This window comes from Pleurodeles waltl, chromosome 9, assembly GCF_031143425.1.
Source record: "Pleurodeles waltl isolate 20211129_DDA chromosome 9, aPleWal1.hap1.20221129, whole genome shotgun sequence".
Lineage (NCBI taxonomy): Eukaryota > Metazoa > Chordata > Amphibia > Caudata > Salamandridae > Pleurodeles > Pleurodeles waltl.
The window spans coordinates 1,183,381,306-1,183,401,108 of record NC_090448.1 but is presented as its reverse complement, the minus strand read 5'-3'; the positions used below and the strand labels follow the sequence as shown (position 1 = coordinate 1,183,401,108).

At 48.6% G+C, this 19,803-nt stretch overlaps 1 protein-coding gene across 1 annotated transcript in view; it reads left to right on the top strand.

Annotated features, from left to right (window-relative positions):
- The first annotated feature begins 401 nt into the window (after positions 1–401).
- The window catches only part of MBIP (MAP3K12 binding inhibitory protein 1), a 77,698-nt gene continuing 58,296 nt past the window's right edge, over positions 402–19,803 (top strand). Inside the window, exons 1-2 of the mRNA XM_069209136.1 lie at positions 402–749; positions 6,033–6,143. Of these exons, the coding sequence (XP_069065237.1) occupies positions 678–749; positions 6,033–6,143 (183 nt within the window). The 5' untranslated portion in view covers positions 402–677. The remainder of the gene's footprint in view (positions 750–6,032; positions 6,144–19,803) is intronic.

Below are 19,803 nucleotides of genomic sequence, written 5' to 3'. Positions count from 1 at the left end.
ACCACGTACAGCGTTGGAGTGGGGCCAGGGCCTCTTACTGGAGCAGGAGTCCTCCTAGTTGGACTCTCGCTCTTAGGCGAGACTGCTAGCTCGGGGACGACAGCACTTTTTAATTGAAACAAGTCTCACTTACTCCTGTCATCTCGCAAGAGGTTTCTTCCACAAATTAACTGTAAAGTTTGTTACATCACTTCTGAGCTAAACGTCTTATGATGTCACTTCCTGTGCCATCCTATGATTAGTAGTCTATGATGTCACTTACGGTGGCATTCTACTATTAACAGTCTTACGATGTCACTTCCTGTGGCAGCCTAAGGTTCTTAGTCTATGATGTCACTTCCTGTGCCAGCCTTAGGTTAGCAGTCTTATGTCACTTCCTGTGATGTCATGGGTATTGAGAGCGTGGTGGTGCGGGGCGCAGGCCGCGAGGATCCTATCACCCTCGCCCTTCGGGGCGCAGGGGGGACCCGCTGCTACCGCTTCCCTCCCCCCGGGGCGGACCCGCTGCTACCGCTTCCCTCCCCCCGGGGCGCAGGGGATCTCATGACCCTCCTCCCCGGAGGCCGCGAGTCCGGCCCACGCTCCGCAGGCACGCAGTGCGCCGTGACGTCACTCCGCCTCCCGCCGCCCTGCCGACGTCACTCGAGCGCGACGGTTTCCATGGTCCCCGCTCAGCGATGGAGGCCGAAGCGGCGGGGAGGGAGATGCTGGGGGCTGCCCTGCGGGTCCTGGACGTCTGTACGAGGCAGGTGAGGAGGGCGGGGGTCTGGAGAGAGATGCTGGGGGCCTTGGAGGTCTGTACGAGGGAGGTGAGGAGGGCAGGGGTCTGGAGAGAGATGCTGGGGGCCTTGGACGTCTGTACGAGGGAGGTGAGGAGGGCGGGGGTCTGGAGAGAGGTGCTGGGGGCCTTGGAGGTCTGAACGAGGGAGGCGAGGAGAGCAGGGGTCTGGAGAGAGATCCTGGAGGGCTGAACGAGGGAGGCGAGGAGGGCAGGGGTCTGGAGAGAGATCCTGGAGGGCTGAACGAGGGAGGCGAGGAGAGCAGGGGTCTGGAGAGAGATCCTGGAGGGCTGAACGAGGGAGGCGAGGAGAGCAGGGGTCTGGAGAGAGATCCTGGAGGGCTGTACGAGGGAGGTGAGGAGAGCAGGGGTCTGGAGAGAGATGCTGGGGGCCTTGGACGTCTGTACGAGGCAGGTGAGGAGGGCGGGGGTCTGGAGAGAGATGCTGGGGGCCTTGGACGTCTGTACGAGGCAGGTGAGGAGAGCAGGGGTCTGGAGAGAGATGCTGGGGGCCTTGGAGGTCTGTACGAGGGAGGTGAGGAGGGCGGGGGTCTGGAGGGAGATGCTGGGGGCCTTGGACGTCTGTACGAGGCAGGTGAGGAGGGCAGGGGTCTGGAGGGAGATGCTGGGGGCCTTGGACGTCTGTACGAGGCAGGTGAGGAGGGCAGGGGTCTGGAGGGAGATGCTGGGGGCCTTGGACGTCTGTACGGGGCAGGTGAGGAGGGCGGGGGTCTGGAGAGAGATGCTGGGGGCCTTGGAGGTCTGTACGAGGGAGGTGAGGAGGGCAGGGGTCTGGAGAGAGATGCTGGGGGCCTTGGACGTCTGTACGAGGGAGGTGAGGAGGGCGGGGGTCTGGAGGGAGATGCTGGGGGCCTTGGACGTCTGTACGAGGCAGGTGAGGAGGGCAGGGGTCTGGAGGGAGATGCTGGGGGCCTTGGACGTCTGTACGGGGCAGGTGAGGAGGGCGGGGGTCTGGAGAGAGATGCTGGGGGCCTTGGAGGTCTGTACGAGGGAGGTGAGGAGGGCAGGGGTCTGGAGAGAGATGCTGGGGGCCTTGGACGTCTGTACGAGGCAGGTGAGGAGGGCGGGGGTCTGGAGAGAGGTGCTGGGGGCCTTGGAGGTCTGTACGAGGCAGGTGAGGAGGGCAGGGGTCTGGAGAGAGATGCTGGGGGCCTTGGACGTCTGTACGAGGCAGGTGAGGAGAGCAGGGGTCTGGAGAGAGATGCTGGGGGCCTTGGAGGTCTGTACGAGGCAGGTGAGGAGGGCGGGGGTCTGGCGAGAGATGCTGGGGGCCTTGGACGTCTGTACGAGGGAGGTGAGGAGGGCAGGGGTCTGGAGAGAGGTGCTGGGGGCCTTGGACGTCTGTACGAGGCAGGTGAGGAGAGCAGGGGTCTGGAGAGAGATGCTGTGGGCCTTGGAGGTCTGTACGAGGGAGGTGAGGAGGGCAGGGGTCTGGAGAGAGATGCTGGGGGCCTTGGACGTCTGTACGAGGCAGGTGAGGAGGGCAGGGGTCTGGAGGGAGATGCTGTGGGCCTTGGACGTCTGTACGAGGCAGGTGAGGAGGGCAGGGGTCTGGAGGGAGATGCTGGGGGCCTTGGACGTCTGTACGAGGCAGGTGAGGAGGGCAGGGGTCTGGAGGGAGATGCTGTGGGCCTTGGACGTCTGTACGAGGCAGGTGAGGAGGGCAGGGGTCTGGAGGGAGATGCTGTGGGCCTTGGACGTCTGTACGAGGCAGGTGAGGAGAGCAGGGGTCTGGAGAGAGATGCTGGGGGCCTTGGAGGTCTGTACGAGGGAGGTGAGGAGGGCAGGGGTCTGGAGAGAGATGCTGGGGGCCTTGGAGGTCTGTACGAGGCAGGTGAGGAGGGCAGGGGTCTGGAGAGAGATGCTGGGGGCCTTGGACGTCTGTACGAGGCAGGTGAGGAGGGCAGGGGTCTGGAGAGAGATGCTGGGGGCCTTGGACGTCTGTACGAGGCAGGTGAGGAGAGCAGGGGTCTGGAGAGAGATGCTGGGGGCCTTGGAGGTCTGTACGAGGGAGGTGAGGAGGGCAGGGGTCTGGAGAGAGATGCTGTGGGCCTTGGAGGTCTGTACGAGGCAGGTGAGGAGGGCGGGGGTCTGGCGAGAGATGCTGGGGGCCTTGGACGTCTGTACGAGGGAGGTGAGGAGGGCGGGGGTCTGGAGAGAGATGCTGGGGGCCTTGGAGGTCTGTACGAGGGAGGTGAGGAGAGCAGGGGTCTGGAGAGAGATGCTGGGGGCCTTGGACGTCTGTACGAGGCAGGTGAGGAGGGCGGGGGTCTGGAGAGAGGTGCTGGGGGCCTTGGACGTCTGTACGAGGGAGGTGAGGAGGGCGGGGGTCTGGAGAGAGATGCTGGGGGCCTTGGAGGTCTGTACGAGGGAGGTGAGGAGAGCAGGGGTCTGGAGAGAGATGCTGGGGGCCTTGGACGTCTGTACGAGGCAGGTGAGGAGGGCGGGGGTCTGGAGAGAGGTGCTGGGGGCCTTGGAGGTCTGTACGAGGCAGGTGAGGAGGGCAGGGGTCTGGAGAGAGATGCTGGGGGCCTTGGACGTCTGTACGAGGCAGGTGAGGAGGGCGGGGGTCTGGAGAGAGATGCTGGGGGCTTGGACGTCTGTACGAGGGAGGTGAGGAGGGCGGGGGTCTGGAGAGAGATGCTGGGGGCCTTGGACGTCTGTACGAGGCAGGTGAGGAGAGCGGGGGTCTGGAGAGAGATGCTGGGGGCCTTGGAGGTCTGTACGAGGGAGGTGAGGAGAGCAGGGGTCTGGAGAGAGATGCTGGGGGCCTTGGAGGTCTGTACGAGGGAGGTGAGGAGGGCAGGGGTCTGGAGAGAGATGCTGTGGGCCTTGGAGGTCTGTACGAGGCAGGTGAGGAGGGCAGGGGTCTGGCGAGAGATGCTGGGGGCCTTGGACGTCTGTACGAGGCAGGTGAGGAGGGCGGGGGTCTGGAGAGAGATGCTGTGGGCCTTGGACGTCTGTACGAGGCAGGTGAGGAGGGCAGGGGTCTGGAGAGAGGTGCTGGGGGCCTTGGACGTCTGTACGAGGCAGGTGAGGAGAGCAGGGGTCTGGAGAGAGATGCTGTGGGCCTTGGAGGTCTGTACGAGGGAGGTGAGGAGGGCAGGGGTCTGGAGAGAGATGCTGGGGGCCTTGGACGTCTGTACGAGGCAGGTGAGGAGGGCGGGGGTCTGGAGAGAGATGCTGTGGGCCTTGGACGTCTGTACGAGGCAGGTGAGGAGGGCAGGGGTCTGGAGAGAGGTGCTGGGGGCCTTGGACGTCTGTACGAGGCAGGTGAGGAGAGCAGGGGTCTGGAGAGAGATGCTGTGGGCCTTGGAGGTCTGTACGAGGGAGGTGAGGAGGGCAGGGGTCTGGAGAGAGATGCTGGGGGCCTTGGACGTCTGTACGAGGCAGGTGAGGAGGGCAGGGGTCTGGAGGGAGATGCTGGGGGCCTTGGACATCTGTACGAGGGAGGTGAGGAGGGCAGGGGTCTGGAGGGAGATGCTGGGGGCCTTGGACGTCTGTACGGGGCAGGTGAGGAGGGCGGGGGTCTGGAGGGAGATGCTGGGGGCCTTGGACGTCTGTACGAGGCAGGTGAGGAGGGCAGGGGTCTGGAGGGAGATGCTGGGGGCCTTGGACGTCTGTACGGGGCAGGTGAGGAGGGCGGGGGTCTGGAGAGAGATGCTGGGGGCCTTGGAGGTCTGTACGAGGGAGGTGAGGAGAGCAGGGGTCTGGAGAGAGATGCTGGGGGCCTTGGACGTCTGTACGAGGGAGGTGAGGAGAGCGGGGGTCTGGAGAGAGATGCTGGGGGCCTTGGACGTCTGTACGAGGCAGGTGAGGAGGGCGGGGGTCTGGAGAGAGATGCTGGGGGCCTTGGAGGTCTGTACGAGGGAGGTGAGGAGAGCAGGGGTCTGGAGAGAGATGCTGGGGGCCTTGGACGTCTGTACGAGGCAGGTGAGGAGGGCAGGGGTCTGGAGAGAGATGCTGTGGGCCTTGGACGTCTGTACGAGGCAGGTGAGGAGGGCAGGGGTCTGGAGAGAGGTGCTGGGGGCCTTGGACGTCTGTACGAGGCAGGTGAGGAGAGCAGGGGTCTGGAAAGAGATGCTGTGGGCCTTGGAGGTCTGTACGAGGGAGGTGAGGAGGGCAGGGGTCTGGAGAGAGATGCTGGGGGCCTTGGACGTCTGTACGAGGCAGGTGAGGAGGGCAGGGGTCTGGAGGGAGATGCTGGGGGCCTTGGACGTCTGTACGGGGCAGGTGAGGAGGGCGGGGGTCTGGAGGGAGATGCTGGGGGCCTTGGACGTCTGTACGAGGCAGGTGAGGAGGGCAGGGGTCTGGAGGGAGATGCTGGGGGCCTTGGACGTCTGTACGGGGCAGGTGAGGAGGGCGGGGGTCTGGAGAGAGATGCTGGGGGCCTTGGAGGTCTGTACGAGGGAGGTGAGGAGAGCAGGGGTCTGGAGAGAGATGCTGGGGGCCTTGGACGTCTGTACGAGGGAGGTGAGGAGAGCGGGGGTCTGGAGAGAGATGCTGGGGGCCTTGGACGTCTGTACGAGGCAGGTGAGGAGGGCGGGGGTCTGGAGAGAGATGCTGGGGGCCTTGGAGGTCTGTACGAGGGAGGTGAGGAGAGCAGGGGTCTGGAGAGAGATGCTGGGGGCCTTGGAGGTCTGTACGAGGCAGGTGAGGAGGGCAGGGGTCTGGCGAGAGATGCTGGGGGCCTTGGACGTCTGTACAAGGGAGGTGAGGAGGGCAGGGGTCTGGAGGGAGATGCTGGGGGCCTTGGACATCTGTACGAGGGAGGTGAGGAGGGCAGGGGTCTGGAGAGAGATCCTGGAGGGCTGAACTAGGCAGGTGAGGAGGGCAGGGGTCTGGAGAGAGATCCTGGAGGGCTGAACGAGGGAGGTGAGGAGGGCAGGGGTCTGGAGAGAGATCCTGGAGGGCTGAACGAGGGAGGTGAGGAGGGCAGGGGTCTGGAGAGAGATCCTGGAGGGCTGAACGAGGGAGGTGAGGAGAGCTGGGGTCTGGAGAGAGATCCTGGAGGGCTGAACGAGGGAGGTGAGGAGGGCAGCGGTCTGGCGAGAGATGCTGGGGGCCTTGGAGATCTGTACAAGGGACTAGTAGAGCTGGGGCACTCGTTATTCTGTGGCACGTGATGGATCACGATCCCTACATTACGTGGTTAGTGAAATCTAGCAGCGTGTCTGACTGGAAGTGCTTCTTGCTAATACTTCAGTTGACCATCCCCTTTTTTTCCCCAAAGCTTCACCTCCCTGAAGATGTGGTGACAATTACAATCAATTGGACAAAGCTTCAGGATGTTCCTGTGCCTTCTCCAGCACTATTCAGCCAGACGCTCCAGCAACACATGCAGGTATCTGTTTCCATCTGCAGGGATTATAAATGGCGACTTGATGGGTGATTTTTAACCCATTCTTCATTATACACCAAGCTGCAAGCATCTGGCAAAACAGGTTTGAGGAATTATTTCTCAACTCTCTACCACAATACTCTTTTCGTAAATGTGTGTTCACTATGAGATAGTTTAGTCTGATGAGGTAAACTACGGAATAAGGATCACATTTAAGCACTGCAAACTGAAAGCCTCCATCAAAGAGCACAACTTATTCCAGTAGGACAACAAGGTTTTAAAGAGGAACATTCAACTCTATACCCTGTTTTAGCTTATGGGGGGTTGCCAGACAAGCGATAGAACAGCAGGTTAATTTATTCTGCTTAGTGGGTTTCCGGACATCAGTTGATTTCTTTTATTGTTTTTTTTTTGTGGTGTTTTGCTTCACTAATGACCGAGCTGAAACACTCATTCCCTGTACTGTCAGAAGGGCTGGGGCAGTCCTCCTCCTCACCAATCCTCCATACACTGGACTTATGACAAGTTGGGCAATTTTGTAAGCATGTAGGTCAAGACCTCTGTGAGGAGCTGAAGCTCTTATGTTTTATTTCCCAGTACACAATGGTGTTGATGGCCACATGTGGTTGTATCATGGTTAACATTTTCATCAGGGCAGTTTCAGCATTTTGTAATGGTCTGTTATTCAGAATCTGGAGGGCTTCATTTAAATGCTTTCTCCAGATTTTCTGAGTCCCATCAGATAATCTTTTAGTCCAGAACCCCAGAGACACTCCTGTTCTTCTCTGCTTTTGCTGCCACCTCCAATCTGCATATTGTCCCTGGATAGTTACATGCAACACAATGTCTCCTTCCTGCACTGTCCACAAGTCTAAAGCCTGTTGAATTATTTCTTTTGCCAAATCAAAAACACACTGTTGCTCTTCACCCCATTCAAACGCACATTTTTTACTTGTCACTTTGTACAAAAGGGTTACGATTTTAATCACGTGAGGGTCAGGCTGTTTCCAAAAATCAAACAATCCCACAAACCGCTGTGTCTCTTGCTTAGTGCAAGAAGTAGCAAACTCCAGAATCTTTTGTTTTACTGGTAGAAACATCCCTCTGTCCTGGCCACATTTTACTCTGCACAAGCTCCTTTAGTATATCGTTAACATCCTTAACTTCTTGCTTGGTGTAGCTCACACTGGCCCCCACCTTTTTTAACCTCCTTATTACTAGAATGTGAAAAATAAGATTTCCCTGTGACAGCTTGGTAGATATCAGCCTTATCTTGTAATAACTTATTTTGACAAGAAAGTATAGTTACAGTATTCTTTCTGTTAACAATCTACGTTTTCAATTTCTGATTTTCATATTCTAACTGCTTACATCTCATGCATTTTTCTGTAAGCAGACACAAATATCCAAACCCTCCTGTCAAGAACAAAAGGGTCATCCTTCTGTTCAAAAAGCACCTTTTTTAAACATGTAAGTACAGTTATTAATTCTGTTTTATCCAAGCACCCATCCCAAAATTTAGAAACTCCTGATAAACAAGAAAACACATTTGCCAATATATCATAAGACATTTTAATTTCACATGCATTTTCAGACATGGTTTGTAGTGCTTCCTATAACTCTCTGAATAAAAACATATTTTCACTTTTAAATCGTTCACTTTCAACTTCCAACCTACCTTTAGACTGTCAGACTACGGCAAAATGTTTTGCTTCACTAATCACTAAGCTGAAACACGCGTGCACTGACAAAAAAATCTCTGGAATGCGTTTCTTAGTCTAAAGAACACATTTATTATTTCACTTCGCAAGGTTCGTGAAAGGAGATTAGCGTGCTGAAAGCAAACGTTAAAAAAGGGTCACAGCAATGAAATGAAAACCTGTACAAATGATTCGCCACTGCAATATACACATCAAATATATGTATCTATATTATAATGCAAAGCAAATAATGAATTAAAAAGTATACTTCACCATGAGGCAATGGCACAACTGCTTCATCTCCCTACAATTCAGGATCAGATCGCCAGAATCGATCGAGGAGAGAGAGATCGGTTATCCTCACGGAAAGGATGACAAACCCCAGCGTCCTTGGTATGCCTGAGATCTGAAAGTACTCTGCCTCAGTTCATCTGGTCTTGGCCTCTTATACTTTGAACAAACAAGAGAGGAACATTCTAGAACCTCCCTCTCACTGCAGAAGTTTATTTATTCAAAAAATGCTGATTTCTTTAGGCCAGCTTTGAAAATAACACGTCAGGACTTGGCCACAATCCCAAGGTACCTCTTCAAAACAAGACCGTTCCCTGCCGTCTTACTACATTCTTATCAGCCTAAGCCCTTAGTGGGAAAGAACACGAAAAATAAAAACATGACAATTTGGGAAAACTGCTTGCAGCTTTTAACATGGCAGTGGCTAATGCTAAAATAAAGTCAATAGGCAAAATGAAGCTGGTGGTCACTAGTGTGATGGTATGCTGCTAGGCTCAGTGCAACATGGAGTTAGTGGTCAAAACATAAATATCACTACATGTTGTCAGTGAATTACTCTGAAAGATGCAGTTCTACCTGGAATTAGACACAGAGTACCCTTTCTGGAAAAAAAAATCCAATAAATGATGGCTTGAGGCAATGCAGTGTGCTTGCGCAGTGCTGCTGTTTGTAAGTGAAGATTGACCTCCTGTGTACCTGAGGAGAGGTTTGTGAGCAAATCTTGACAAACACATTTTCTTATCTTAAAACTGGCATATATGCTTCGCCTACACTTTTTTTTTTTTATGGTTGAGTGCACAGGCTCTCCGTCCCTGTTGTAATCTCTCTTTGGGCTTGTAACCACACCCATGTCACGCCTGTCACTTTCATTGGTTTGAGGCCTTGCCTTTTCAAATCCGCTTGCTTTCATTTCATTCCTTTTTCAGTGTCTAGCCCTCCTCGAGTGCACCGGCCAACTACTGAAAACTTACGACATATAGTCCACAACAACAGCAGTTTTCAGTGAGGACACCTTTTTTAATTGAAATTCTTCAGGTGAAAGTTTTAGTGTCGAGCTGCTGTACAAGTTTGTGCTTTACTGGTTTGGCTGCAGCATCTCTATCAAATAATGCATTTGTTGGAAGAAGATAATGCAACAGAATGTCCTTGACAAATTCACCCCTTTCGTTTGCTACATCCATCTCTCTGTGTGCTTGTGAAAGTTTTTTTAATTTTTTTTTATATAACCTGTATTGTAGTGACTGGTTAGACAAAACTCTTGCTATGGCAATTAAAGCATGGATGCTTAGCTTTACTGATTATGTCAAACAGCGCTTTTTCTTTTACTACAAATCCCTCCTACTTCAATTCTGTGTATAGTTTCGATCCATGCTTAAGGACATCTAGTAGACATGTCTTTATGTTGTTATCCACATATTGTTTGGTCCCAAAGTTGTATAGTCACACAAGCTGTCATTTCAAAAAGGTTTCCTTGCTGCTGCATGAAATGAAGAAGGCTGTCAACATGTTTATTAAAACGTTCCCCTCTCTTTTCCACAAGTTTGTGATGAGAACAGTTTCACGATGGGCAATTAACTTGGAATTTGTAATCTCTGAAAACATTGCAAATAGAAAGGACTTCATGGTAAACTAGCTGCCATTGAACAACATATTCACTTTTACGTGTCTGACCAGCAATTCCCTTGGAGCTTTTCTGCGATCTCTGGATCGTCTGTTCCAGTTTCATATCTGGAGCTACAACATTGAAATTTCCCTCTCTTGTCTTTCATCTTAAAATGTCTTTGGATGAATTTTCTGTAGAGGTGTGGTTTTTCCACCTAGCTTCTTCACTCTTCAAATACCAGGACCCATAGCTCAGGTAGTTTATGCAGTAGAATTTGTTAAACACCGTAATCAGTGACTCCACAGTCTTCACATGCATGTCCCAATCACTCTTCATATCGGCAGGTACCGAGTTTTTCAGTAGAGCAATCATGTGTAAAACATTTCCTTACTACTTGCAAAGTTGTGAATTTTCTTCACATTTTTTGACGAACTCTACGAACTTGGTTTTCGTGTTTTCTGATTTTGAACTGAGTGTATTGAATATTGTCTGGCTTTGCGTTATGTCTTTTGAAAGAAGTGCACCCTGTGCCTTGTTCATTTCGGAGATAAGATATGCAACACCTGATTTGTCATTCTCGTTCCAGAAAGCATTCCAACGCATGTTTCTATAGCCTCCGATATCATGAGCGTAACTTGTAACAAACAAACATAAAGAACTCCGCTCAATACTGGCTGGACAGTTTTGCTTCCAAAGATTTCTGCCTCAACAAGTGCATTGTCTATCCTACATCCACTGAGATAAATTCCTGCATACTGCAACTCAACTTTTGTCATGTGGAAAATGCCCATCATTGGATAAAGATCATCAAATTCTACTGGATTGCTCATGAAAATGTCATCTAAAATACGGAAAACACCTTTGCAGAAAATTGGCAGGATAGGCTGGTCTTCAAGCTGAGCACACACATTTTGGAAATATTTTAGAGCTGTGTATACTTTTGTGTATTTGTGACTGGAGACAGTATTACTGGTAAAAAGCCAACCTTCTTCAGTGAGACAGTATTCTGGGAGATGAGAGCATGAATTCCAGTCCACGGAAGAACTGCCTTTTATTCATCCTTCCGTCCGCACTGAATAAGCAATATGATAAATTCAGTTAAATCAGCTTTACGGTCCACTGCATCAGGTAAAAGAAGATCCATGTCTTTAGCCACTTTGAAACTTTCTGGTACACTGGGACATGTTGATGACTTGTAGTGATCAAGGCAGTTTCTGTAGGAAGCTGGCTCTGTATATACTATACCGAAGTAAGGTATATTGTGCACAGAGTGCAGTAGATCCCCAGAGGCTTTACAGAGGCCAAAGAAGATAATACTGATGCTCTCTTTTGTGGTAGTGTGGTCGAGCAGTTAGGCTTATCAGAGGGTAGTGATAAGCATTTGTTGTACACACAGTCAAAAAATGAGGCACATACTCACTGACTAACTCCAGGCCAATTGTTTTATGTATCAAAAAAATATACTTTACTTTATTTCTAGAATCAAAAGGATCTTTGGTGCAGGTAAGTACACTCTTGAAACTGTATCACTTTCAAATATCAAATGCACTTTGTTTAGAATTCACAAGTTAAACAGTTCACTAGTAAGTAATGCTTTTCAGTTTCAAAAGTGGACTATTTTAGTGCAATTTCTGATTGTAAGCAGTGCAATCCTAGAGGAGGAAAAGTAACAACACAATTTAAAGGTAAGTACTTGACTTAGGATCCCAGTCTTCAGGGGTTAAGTTGTCCACAGGGCAAAGTTTAGGAAGACACCAAGCGTGTATCACCAGCAACATGGGGTTGGCTGGGTGCAGAGGTCAAAGTTGGTGTTGGACCCCCCCACGGAATCCTTTGGGGACTGGGGGCACTTGGAAATAAACTGCTTGCAGGTAAGTGCCCATGGCTTCAGGGCACAGGTGTGGGGGTGTTTAAATCAGCACCAGGAGGCCACAGGTCAGCGCAGGGTGCAAACACTGTGTTGAGCGCCCATTGCTTTTCATTGAGGGAACCCCAGAGGTTACAAAGATGCTGCAGGCTAAGTCAAGGGAGTCGACTGAAGAAAACCAACGACTGGACAGGTAAGTAGAGAGCCCACCAGACATTGCTGGACCATTGGTTTGGGTTCCCCAAGGCCAGGAGCTGCGGGTGCAGGGGTACATTTAGGCATCTGGAAATCTTCACTGGAGCTGGTCGCTGTCAGAGGGGTCCTCTGGATGTAGGCTGGAGATGTGGCATCAGTGTGGGTTTATTGAGCTGAAAAGTTTGATATCAAACTTCACAGTCTTCAGTAAAGCCATCATGGAGCTGTGGAGTTCGTAAGGACAAACTGCCAGCCCATTTACCCAATACGGCCACACTGCACTAAGAATGTCTAAGAATGGACTGAGACTCTTTAGGGGCATTTTGCTCATGCAGCTATGCCCTCAACTGTGGTATAATGCACCCTGCCCTAGGGCTGTAAGGCCTGTTAGAGGGGTGACTCACCTAGGCCACAGGCAGTGGTTTGTGGGCATGCACCCAGAAAGGGATGCCATGTTGACCGTACCTTTTTCTCCCCACCAGCACACACAAGCTGCGGTGACAGTGTGCATGTGTTTGGTGAGAGGGTACCTTGGGGTGGCATAATACATACTGCAGCCCTTTGGGACCCTCGCTGGCCACAGGGCCTTTGGCACCTCTGGTACCTTTTACAAGGGACTTAGTTGTGTGCTAGGGGTGTGCCAAATGTAGAAGAAGTGGTACAGTTTAGGGAAAGAACACAGGTGCTGGGGGATGGTTAGCATGATCCCAGCGCACACTCAGTCAAGTTAGCATCAGATATCTGGCAAAAAGAGTGTGCGGCTAACCTTGCCAAAAGGGTCACTTTCCTACAGTTGGGTTATAAGTTTGCTGCTTTGTTTGTTTATGCCTACAGCAGACACAGCTTGTTTTCCAGCAGCTACTTCATTGATACAGCCTTGAAAAAGCACAATGGCATTATCACATGATGCTGAATGTTACGGACAAACAAGACCTGTCTTCAAAATTATGAAGAGCAACAATTGTAAATCCTTTCCTGGATTCCTTGGAAGTGGTATGCTGTTGAATTCACAAGATTTTACAGCTTGAGCTGCTAACAAGTTCCTGCTCCATACTATTTTTATTTTGACTTGTTGATACGCCAAACCTATTCATTGAAGTTATTAGTTCTCTACTTTTGCACTTGTCATTGATTGCGTGGGCAGTCATCACGTGTAGCGGAGTTTTCTTTTGCTGTGATGTAATTTAATAAAACATGATTTGGAAAAGACAGTTAATTTGCACAACATAAGCCAGTTGGTTCATGCGATTGTCTTCCGCTTCTTCGCTTCTATCTTCAAAGCCATCATCAATGTTGTTGGCTTCTGTTCCGAACGTAAAAACTTTAGTTTGTAACAGTTTTGCTTTCCTGATATTAAACCATGATGTAAAACATGTTAAGACAACTTTAGGCGTTCTTGTTGACTCCCCGGATTTGCGGAGCTGTGGGGCATAGCAAAATTTGTCATTAAGTCCAAAATCTAAATCTTTCCATTACGTTTCTTAGAATGGTTCCTGCTGATTTTACTGCATCCTGTGATATTATTTTGGCAGCAAGAACTTCAGGAGTCATATCACAAAATAAGTCTCCCCATCTATCATTGTACATTCTCACCAGGAAAATCTTCATTTCATTATTATGATCTCACTGAGTGTGATCCCATAGCCAGCACTCAAGACTGGCTTTAAAACTTAATTTGCTTACTTAACTGAAGGCTGGCAGTTAGGTTGCTTCTGTGAGCTCATTGTACGTTCATATTTTCGAATGTATGCATACACAAATTTCGGCATACAAAGCCACAGCAAATACATTCACCTCAATGTTTAGATCAGCTACTCGGCTGGAAACTTCATCTTGAAAGAGTCTAGCTGCAGATAAAAACATGTTTACCCTTTGAGACTCACATACTCTGTACTTTGTTCTTTTGTCAGTCCCTTTGGCCCTTGTTCTGGCTAAACCACAGATAACACATTGAAGATCCTCTGCTTTCTGATCAGTTGTTAGAGGTGGACAAGACGTGGGTATCAATCTTCTAAGTGGATGGACAATGGGTTTGGTTGTCGTAGCTTTCTCAGAAGACTCGGATTCTAGTTGTGATTCATTGGATTATGCAATTTTTTTGGACAATTTTCAGGGTTTTTTCCATTGTACATGACCTGTAACACTTATTACAGTGATAAAATATTTGATCCTCTTCACCCATCAGTTTCAGTCTTTTGTGAACTTTATCTTGCCTTGTTTCTGCAGCTTCTCTAACTCTCTTCTGTCCAGCCGGGTTGAAGTTAGCTTTTCTTTTGGATTAGGTTGGCATATGACACATTTTTATTTTTTGGAGTCCTCGGATTTTTTGTAGTTAGCAACACTCTGTCAGGAGGTAAAGATCCTCGGCTGCCACTTGCTTCTCTCATGTTTACAAACTTGAATCAACGGAAAACCTGAAACAAAAACAATATTAAAATAAATTACCAATATGATGCCTAAAACACATCATTATAGAGCCACCGTTTTGGAGAATGGCGGGATGGTTGTCCTAAGGAGTTTTTTCTGTCTCTATAAGACTACTTGACCCCAAAACCTACGTTTTGACACCAAAATGAAGTATATAGGTCTCATGGTTCCTGAAATATTACATAATCATTGCAACACATCTGCCATTTAAAAAATGTCATCCAGAAAAAATCGGCCCGAATTAGAAATGTCTACCCAAGCTAAATTACTTCTCTAATGATACAAAAACACAAATAAAAAATGAAAATCTCTGGACAATTTTTTTTTCTAGTGAGGTATATCAAGGGGCCAGGACTAACAGCAAAGCATTCTGTATTCTAACTGCAGTAAAATTAAGGGTATACAAATTGTATTACTATCTTTTCAGGGGTAGGGTGAGCTTTAAGGCAAAGGCGATCTTTAAAAGTAGAAATTCAAGGGCTATCCACCTTGCGTGTACGAGGAAAACATTTTAGGGAAAGGAGATCCCTGTCGCTCTCTGTGTTCATTTGTCCCCTAGAAGAAAATGGTAATCGGAAGGTGAAAGGAAAAGAACTGTTGCAAATGCCTTCATCTGATTTACAATTAGTGATAACTATAACTCAATTAAGTCTTTACAGAATACTTTACGCAGCCAGGACACTTCTTTTTTTTATAGAGCAAGTGGACACTTATAAGCAACTGGAGCACTTAACAAGCTTGGGGATATTTTAAAGGCTGTGTGTGAATTTGACATTGGTTTTAGCTAATGATTGTTGTCATGAGCTAACAAAGGTGTTCTTGTAATTGTATTTTTGTAAATGAATTCTGTGTGATCAGAAAAGTTAAAGACAACATACGTATTTAGCAGCCGACCACAAGAAGGCCGTTTATTTACGATGTGTGATTACACCTGTGACTGCACTTATCAGATTTCCTGGTTTCATGGCCATTACTTTAGGTGCTTGCAATTTTCCTCAGGTACTTCAGCAGGTAATTGCCTTTGAAAATGTACAGCAAGAAAGTACCAGGTAAATATTGATGCAAGCAGAATCAAGTGTGATAAGCGCCACATTCTGTATGTTATGTCCCAAACTGTGTAAAGATATTTGCCTACCCGCTGAATACTTCATCCCCATGTGCCCTGCTTGTGATTGAAGCATATGTTGAATGAATAAAAACATGGAAAATAAGGAAATAATCACAGAAAATAGTAATTGTCTTTAGAAATGGAAACGTTTGTTTATGAATTTAATTATTGCTGGCATCCCAAAAGATGGTCAATGAAAAGCATGGCTTATTGTGTATTCATGTGTCTGGCGGTTGAGGCTGGAAAATAGCAAACTGGGATTTGGACCCCATATAAGATCCTTATTCACATATTTCGGAAGTCAGCTGCTGTCCCATGCAGAGTGTTGCCGCTTGAAAACGAGAGACTTGCTAACTGGCTTATGGCTGACCTTGGCTTGAGCTAGAAGTTGTTCTTACCTGCAGGTTTGGTACCACATTGAGTCCACTGTAGGCAGCTGTCCTGTAGCACCAGCACATATGGCCGGAAGAGGCTTCCTCATGGCCTTGCTGCTTGATGAAAGAGCAGCCAAATAAGAAGAAAAAAGTTTGTCTAGGCCTGTAAATTTCCTTTCACTGTAAAGGCATACAGCATCAGATTATTCCACATGAAAGCATTCTAAGGAGCTTTGGCCACACTGCAGGATAGCTCAGTTGAGTTGAGCATGTATTGTTGAGATTATGGCGGATGAATATGACGACAGAACATCCCAGCATATATATAGAGAGAGAGGGGTTGAGGGAAAACGTGAAAAATATGGTAGTATCCATCAGGGTCGTAAATAGATATCCATTATAGATAATATAGAAGATTTTTCATCAGAGATGCTGAAGATGGCGATAGTTGAACTGGCTTGCTGGTACCCCTAATGACAGTCGCCCTCGGGGAAAAATGAACCAGCAGTACAGTTAATATTGGTTTAAAAGTGTTTTCCTGGAATATAACTGGTTTCTCAAAAGATCAAAGTAATCTAGCAGTTTGAAAAATCAGGTGGGCATTATCTGCATCCAGGAAACTTGGCAGGCAACACATATAGATTTAGATAATTATCATGCTTTTAGGATTTCCCCCTCAAGGTGAAGCCCTGCTGGTGGGGGGAGGAAAGGGCTAATTTTTAAGTAAAAGTATAACAGGGCCCACAAGACTTTTGAGCAAAACAACTAACCTCTTTCAAGAAATAAAAGCAAGTGGAAATTGTGGTCTTGATACAGGTGAGTCCTTATTACTTCTGAGTACTTCTATCCCTCCAGAGCATTCTTATACCCCTTTGATAATAGTTATTTGTTTTTATAGATGAACAATTGGAACAAGAGTATTGGTGGCAAGTCCTTTCAGTGGCAATTTTAATGTAAAAATATTTAATTATGCCTTAAGTGTGTTTGCGGATCAGAGTAGAGAAGGGACCCAAATTACCCCTCTGGCAATATTCCCTGAAAAAATAAAGACAGAGGAGGATCAATTTTATTAGATTATTTAAGGAAACATGAATGTTTGACAGTGAATAGCTGAGTTGGGAAAGATTGTGCAGCAACATTTACTCATTGGGTGAAGAATATTGGGTCATGGATTATATAATTGTTACCTATCTAACTTTTAGCCTAGCTGTGGATCTGGGTATAAGTGAATCTCTTTTTAGTGCTCACTGAGGTCGTTTACTTAAGTTAAATGTTTCAGTGACATGTGCTGCCTCTTGGAGTTTATACAGGAGAATCGATTGGTTTTAGTATGTTAAATGGTAGAATGCACTAGAAACCTAATAAAATTGCCAAACTGAGAGAGGCAATGGTGTAGGAGGCTGGCCTGGCTTATAGTGGGTACCTTGTAGTACTTACACACTGTGCCAGGTCCAGTTATCCCTTATTAGTAGAATAGAGGCGTTTCTAGCAGCTTAGGCTGATAGAAAGTAGCTGTGGCAAAGCTTAGGCTGAACTAGGAGACATGCAAAGCTCCTGCTATACCACTTATATCATATAGCACAATATCATAAGAAAACACAATACTCAGAGTTACTAAAAATAAAGGTACTTTATTTTTATGACAATATACCAAAAATATCTCAGAGAATACCCTCATTTAGGAGGTAAGTAATATACACAAGTTATATGTACACCAACCCAAAACAGGTAAGTAATAGTAAGAAAAGTAATGCAAACAGTGTAGAATCGCAATAGGTGAACATAGGTCTAGGGGCAACACAAACATATACTCCAAAAGTGGAATGCGAATCACGAATGGACCCCAGATCTATAGGAGCTTGTAGAGGGTCGCTGGGACTGTAAGAAAACAGTCAGGGAGTCCAAGATACCCCACCCCAAGACCCTGAAAAGTAGGAGTAAAGTACCCATACTACCCTAATAGAACACAATAGTCGTGATAGGGGGATTCTGCAAAAACCACAAACACCAGCAAAGCACCGAAGACGGATTCCTGGACCTGAGGACCACCACCAAACTTGGACTGAAGGATCACTGGACTGTGGGAGTCACTTGGATAGAGTTCCTGTGTTCCAGGGACCACGCTCGTCAGGATGAGAGGGGACCCAGAGGACCGGTGATGCAGTCTTTTGGTGCCTGCGTTAGCCGGGGGAATATTCCGTCGACCCATGGGAGATTTCTTCTTGGCTTCCAGGGCAGGGTGAAGGCAGACAGCCCCGAGAGCATGCACCACCAGGAAACAGTTGAGCAAGCCGGCAGGATGAGGCGCTACAATGTTGCTGGTAGTCGTCTTGCTACTTTGTTGTGGTTTTGCAGGTGTCCTGGAGCAGTCAGCGGTCGACCCTTGGCAGAAGTCGAAGAGGGAAGTGCTGAGGAACTCTGGTGAGCTCTTGCATTCGTTATCTGAAGAATACCCCAGAGGAGAGACCCTAAATAGCCAGAAAAGGAGGTTTGGCTACCAAGAAAGGTAAGAGCCTATCCGAGGGGGTCTCTGATGTGACCTGCTGGCACTGGCCACTCAGAGCAGTCCTGTGTGCCCCCAACACCTCTGAATCCAAGATGGCAGAGGTCTGAGACACACTGGAGGAGCTCTAGGCACCTCCTCTGGGAGGTACTGGTCAGGGGAGTGGTCACTCCCCTTTCCTTTGTCCAGTTTTGCGCCAGAGCAGGGCTGGGGGATCCCTGAACCGGTGTAGACTGGCTTATGCAGAGCTGAGCACCATCTGTGTCCATCAAAGCATTTCCAGAGGCTGGGGGAGGCTACTCCTCCCCAGCCCTTCACACCTATTTCCAAAGGGTGAGGGTGTAACACCCTCTCTCAAAGGAAATCCTTTGTTCTGTCTTCCTGGGCTGGGGCTGCCCAGACCCCAGGAGGGAAGAATCCTGTCTGAGGGGTTGGCAGCAGCTGCAGTGGAAACCCCGGAAAGGCAGTTTGGCAGCACCCGGGTTCTGTGCTAGAGACCCGGGGGATCATGGAATTGTCCCTCCAATACCAGAATGGTATTGGGGTGACAATTCCATGATCTTAGACATGTTACATGGCCATGTTCGGAGTTACCATTGTGACGCTATACATAGGAAGTGACCTATGTATAGTGCACACGTGTAATGGTGTCCCCGCACTCACAAAGTCCGGGGAATTTGCCCTGAACAATGTGGGGGCACCTTGGCTAGTGCCAGGGTGCCCACACACTAAGTAACTTGGCACCCAACCTTCACCAAGTGAGGGTTAGATATATAGGTGACTTATAAGTTACTTATGTGCAGTGAAAAATGGCTGTGAAATAACGTGGACGTTATTTCACTCAGGCTGCAGTGGCATGCCTGTGTAAGAATTGTCTGAGCTCCCTATGGGTGGCAAAAGAAATGCTGCAGCCCATAGGGATCTCCTGGAACCCCAATACCCTGGGTACCTAAGTACCATCTACTAGGGAATTATATGGGTGTACCAGTGTGCCAATGAGAATTGGTAAATTTAGTCACTAGCCTGCAGTGACAAATTTAGAAAGCAGAGAGAGCATAACCACTGAGATTCTGGTTAGCAGAGCTCTCAGTGATACGGTTAGGCACCACACAGGGAACACATATAGGCCACAAACTTATGAGCACTGGGGCCCTGGCTAGCAGGATCCCAGTGACACATAACAAACATACTGACAACATAGGGTTTTCACTATGAGCACTGGGCCCTGGCTAGCAGGATCCCAGTGAGACAGTAAAACACCCTGACATATACTCACAAACAGGCCAAAAGTGGGGGTAACAAGGCTAGAAAGAGGCTACCTTCCTACAACTGGTAACGGCAGTTCAGGAAAGATCAGTGGAGGGGAGTGAGGCATTTTCCAAATGTTTGAGAGGGATATAAATCTGTGGTGAAAGAACCAGTTGCACCCCTTCCGGGCTCGTAATAGAGATATAGGAAGAATAACCCCCTCTAAACAAAGAGATTAATAGGTTAATCAGAAGGCAGTTTCTTTTTTACTAGCTGCAAAGGGGAAACATAGCTAGAATATACACAACTCAAAAGCAGCAGGAAAGCAGCTATAGATGTATTACCTT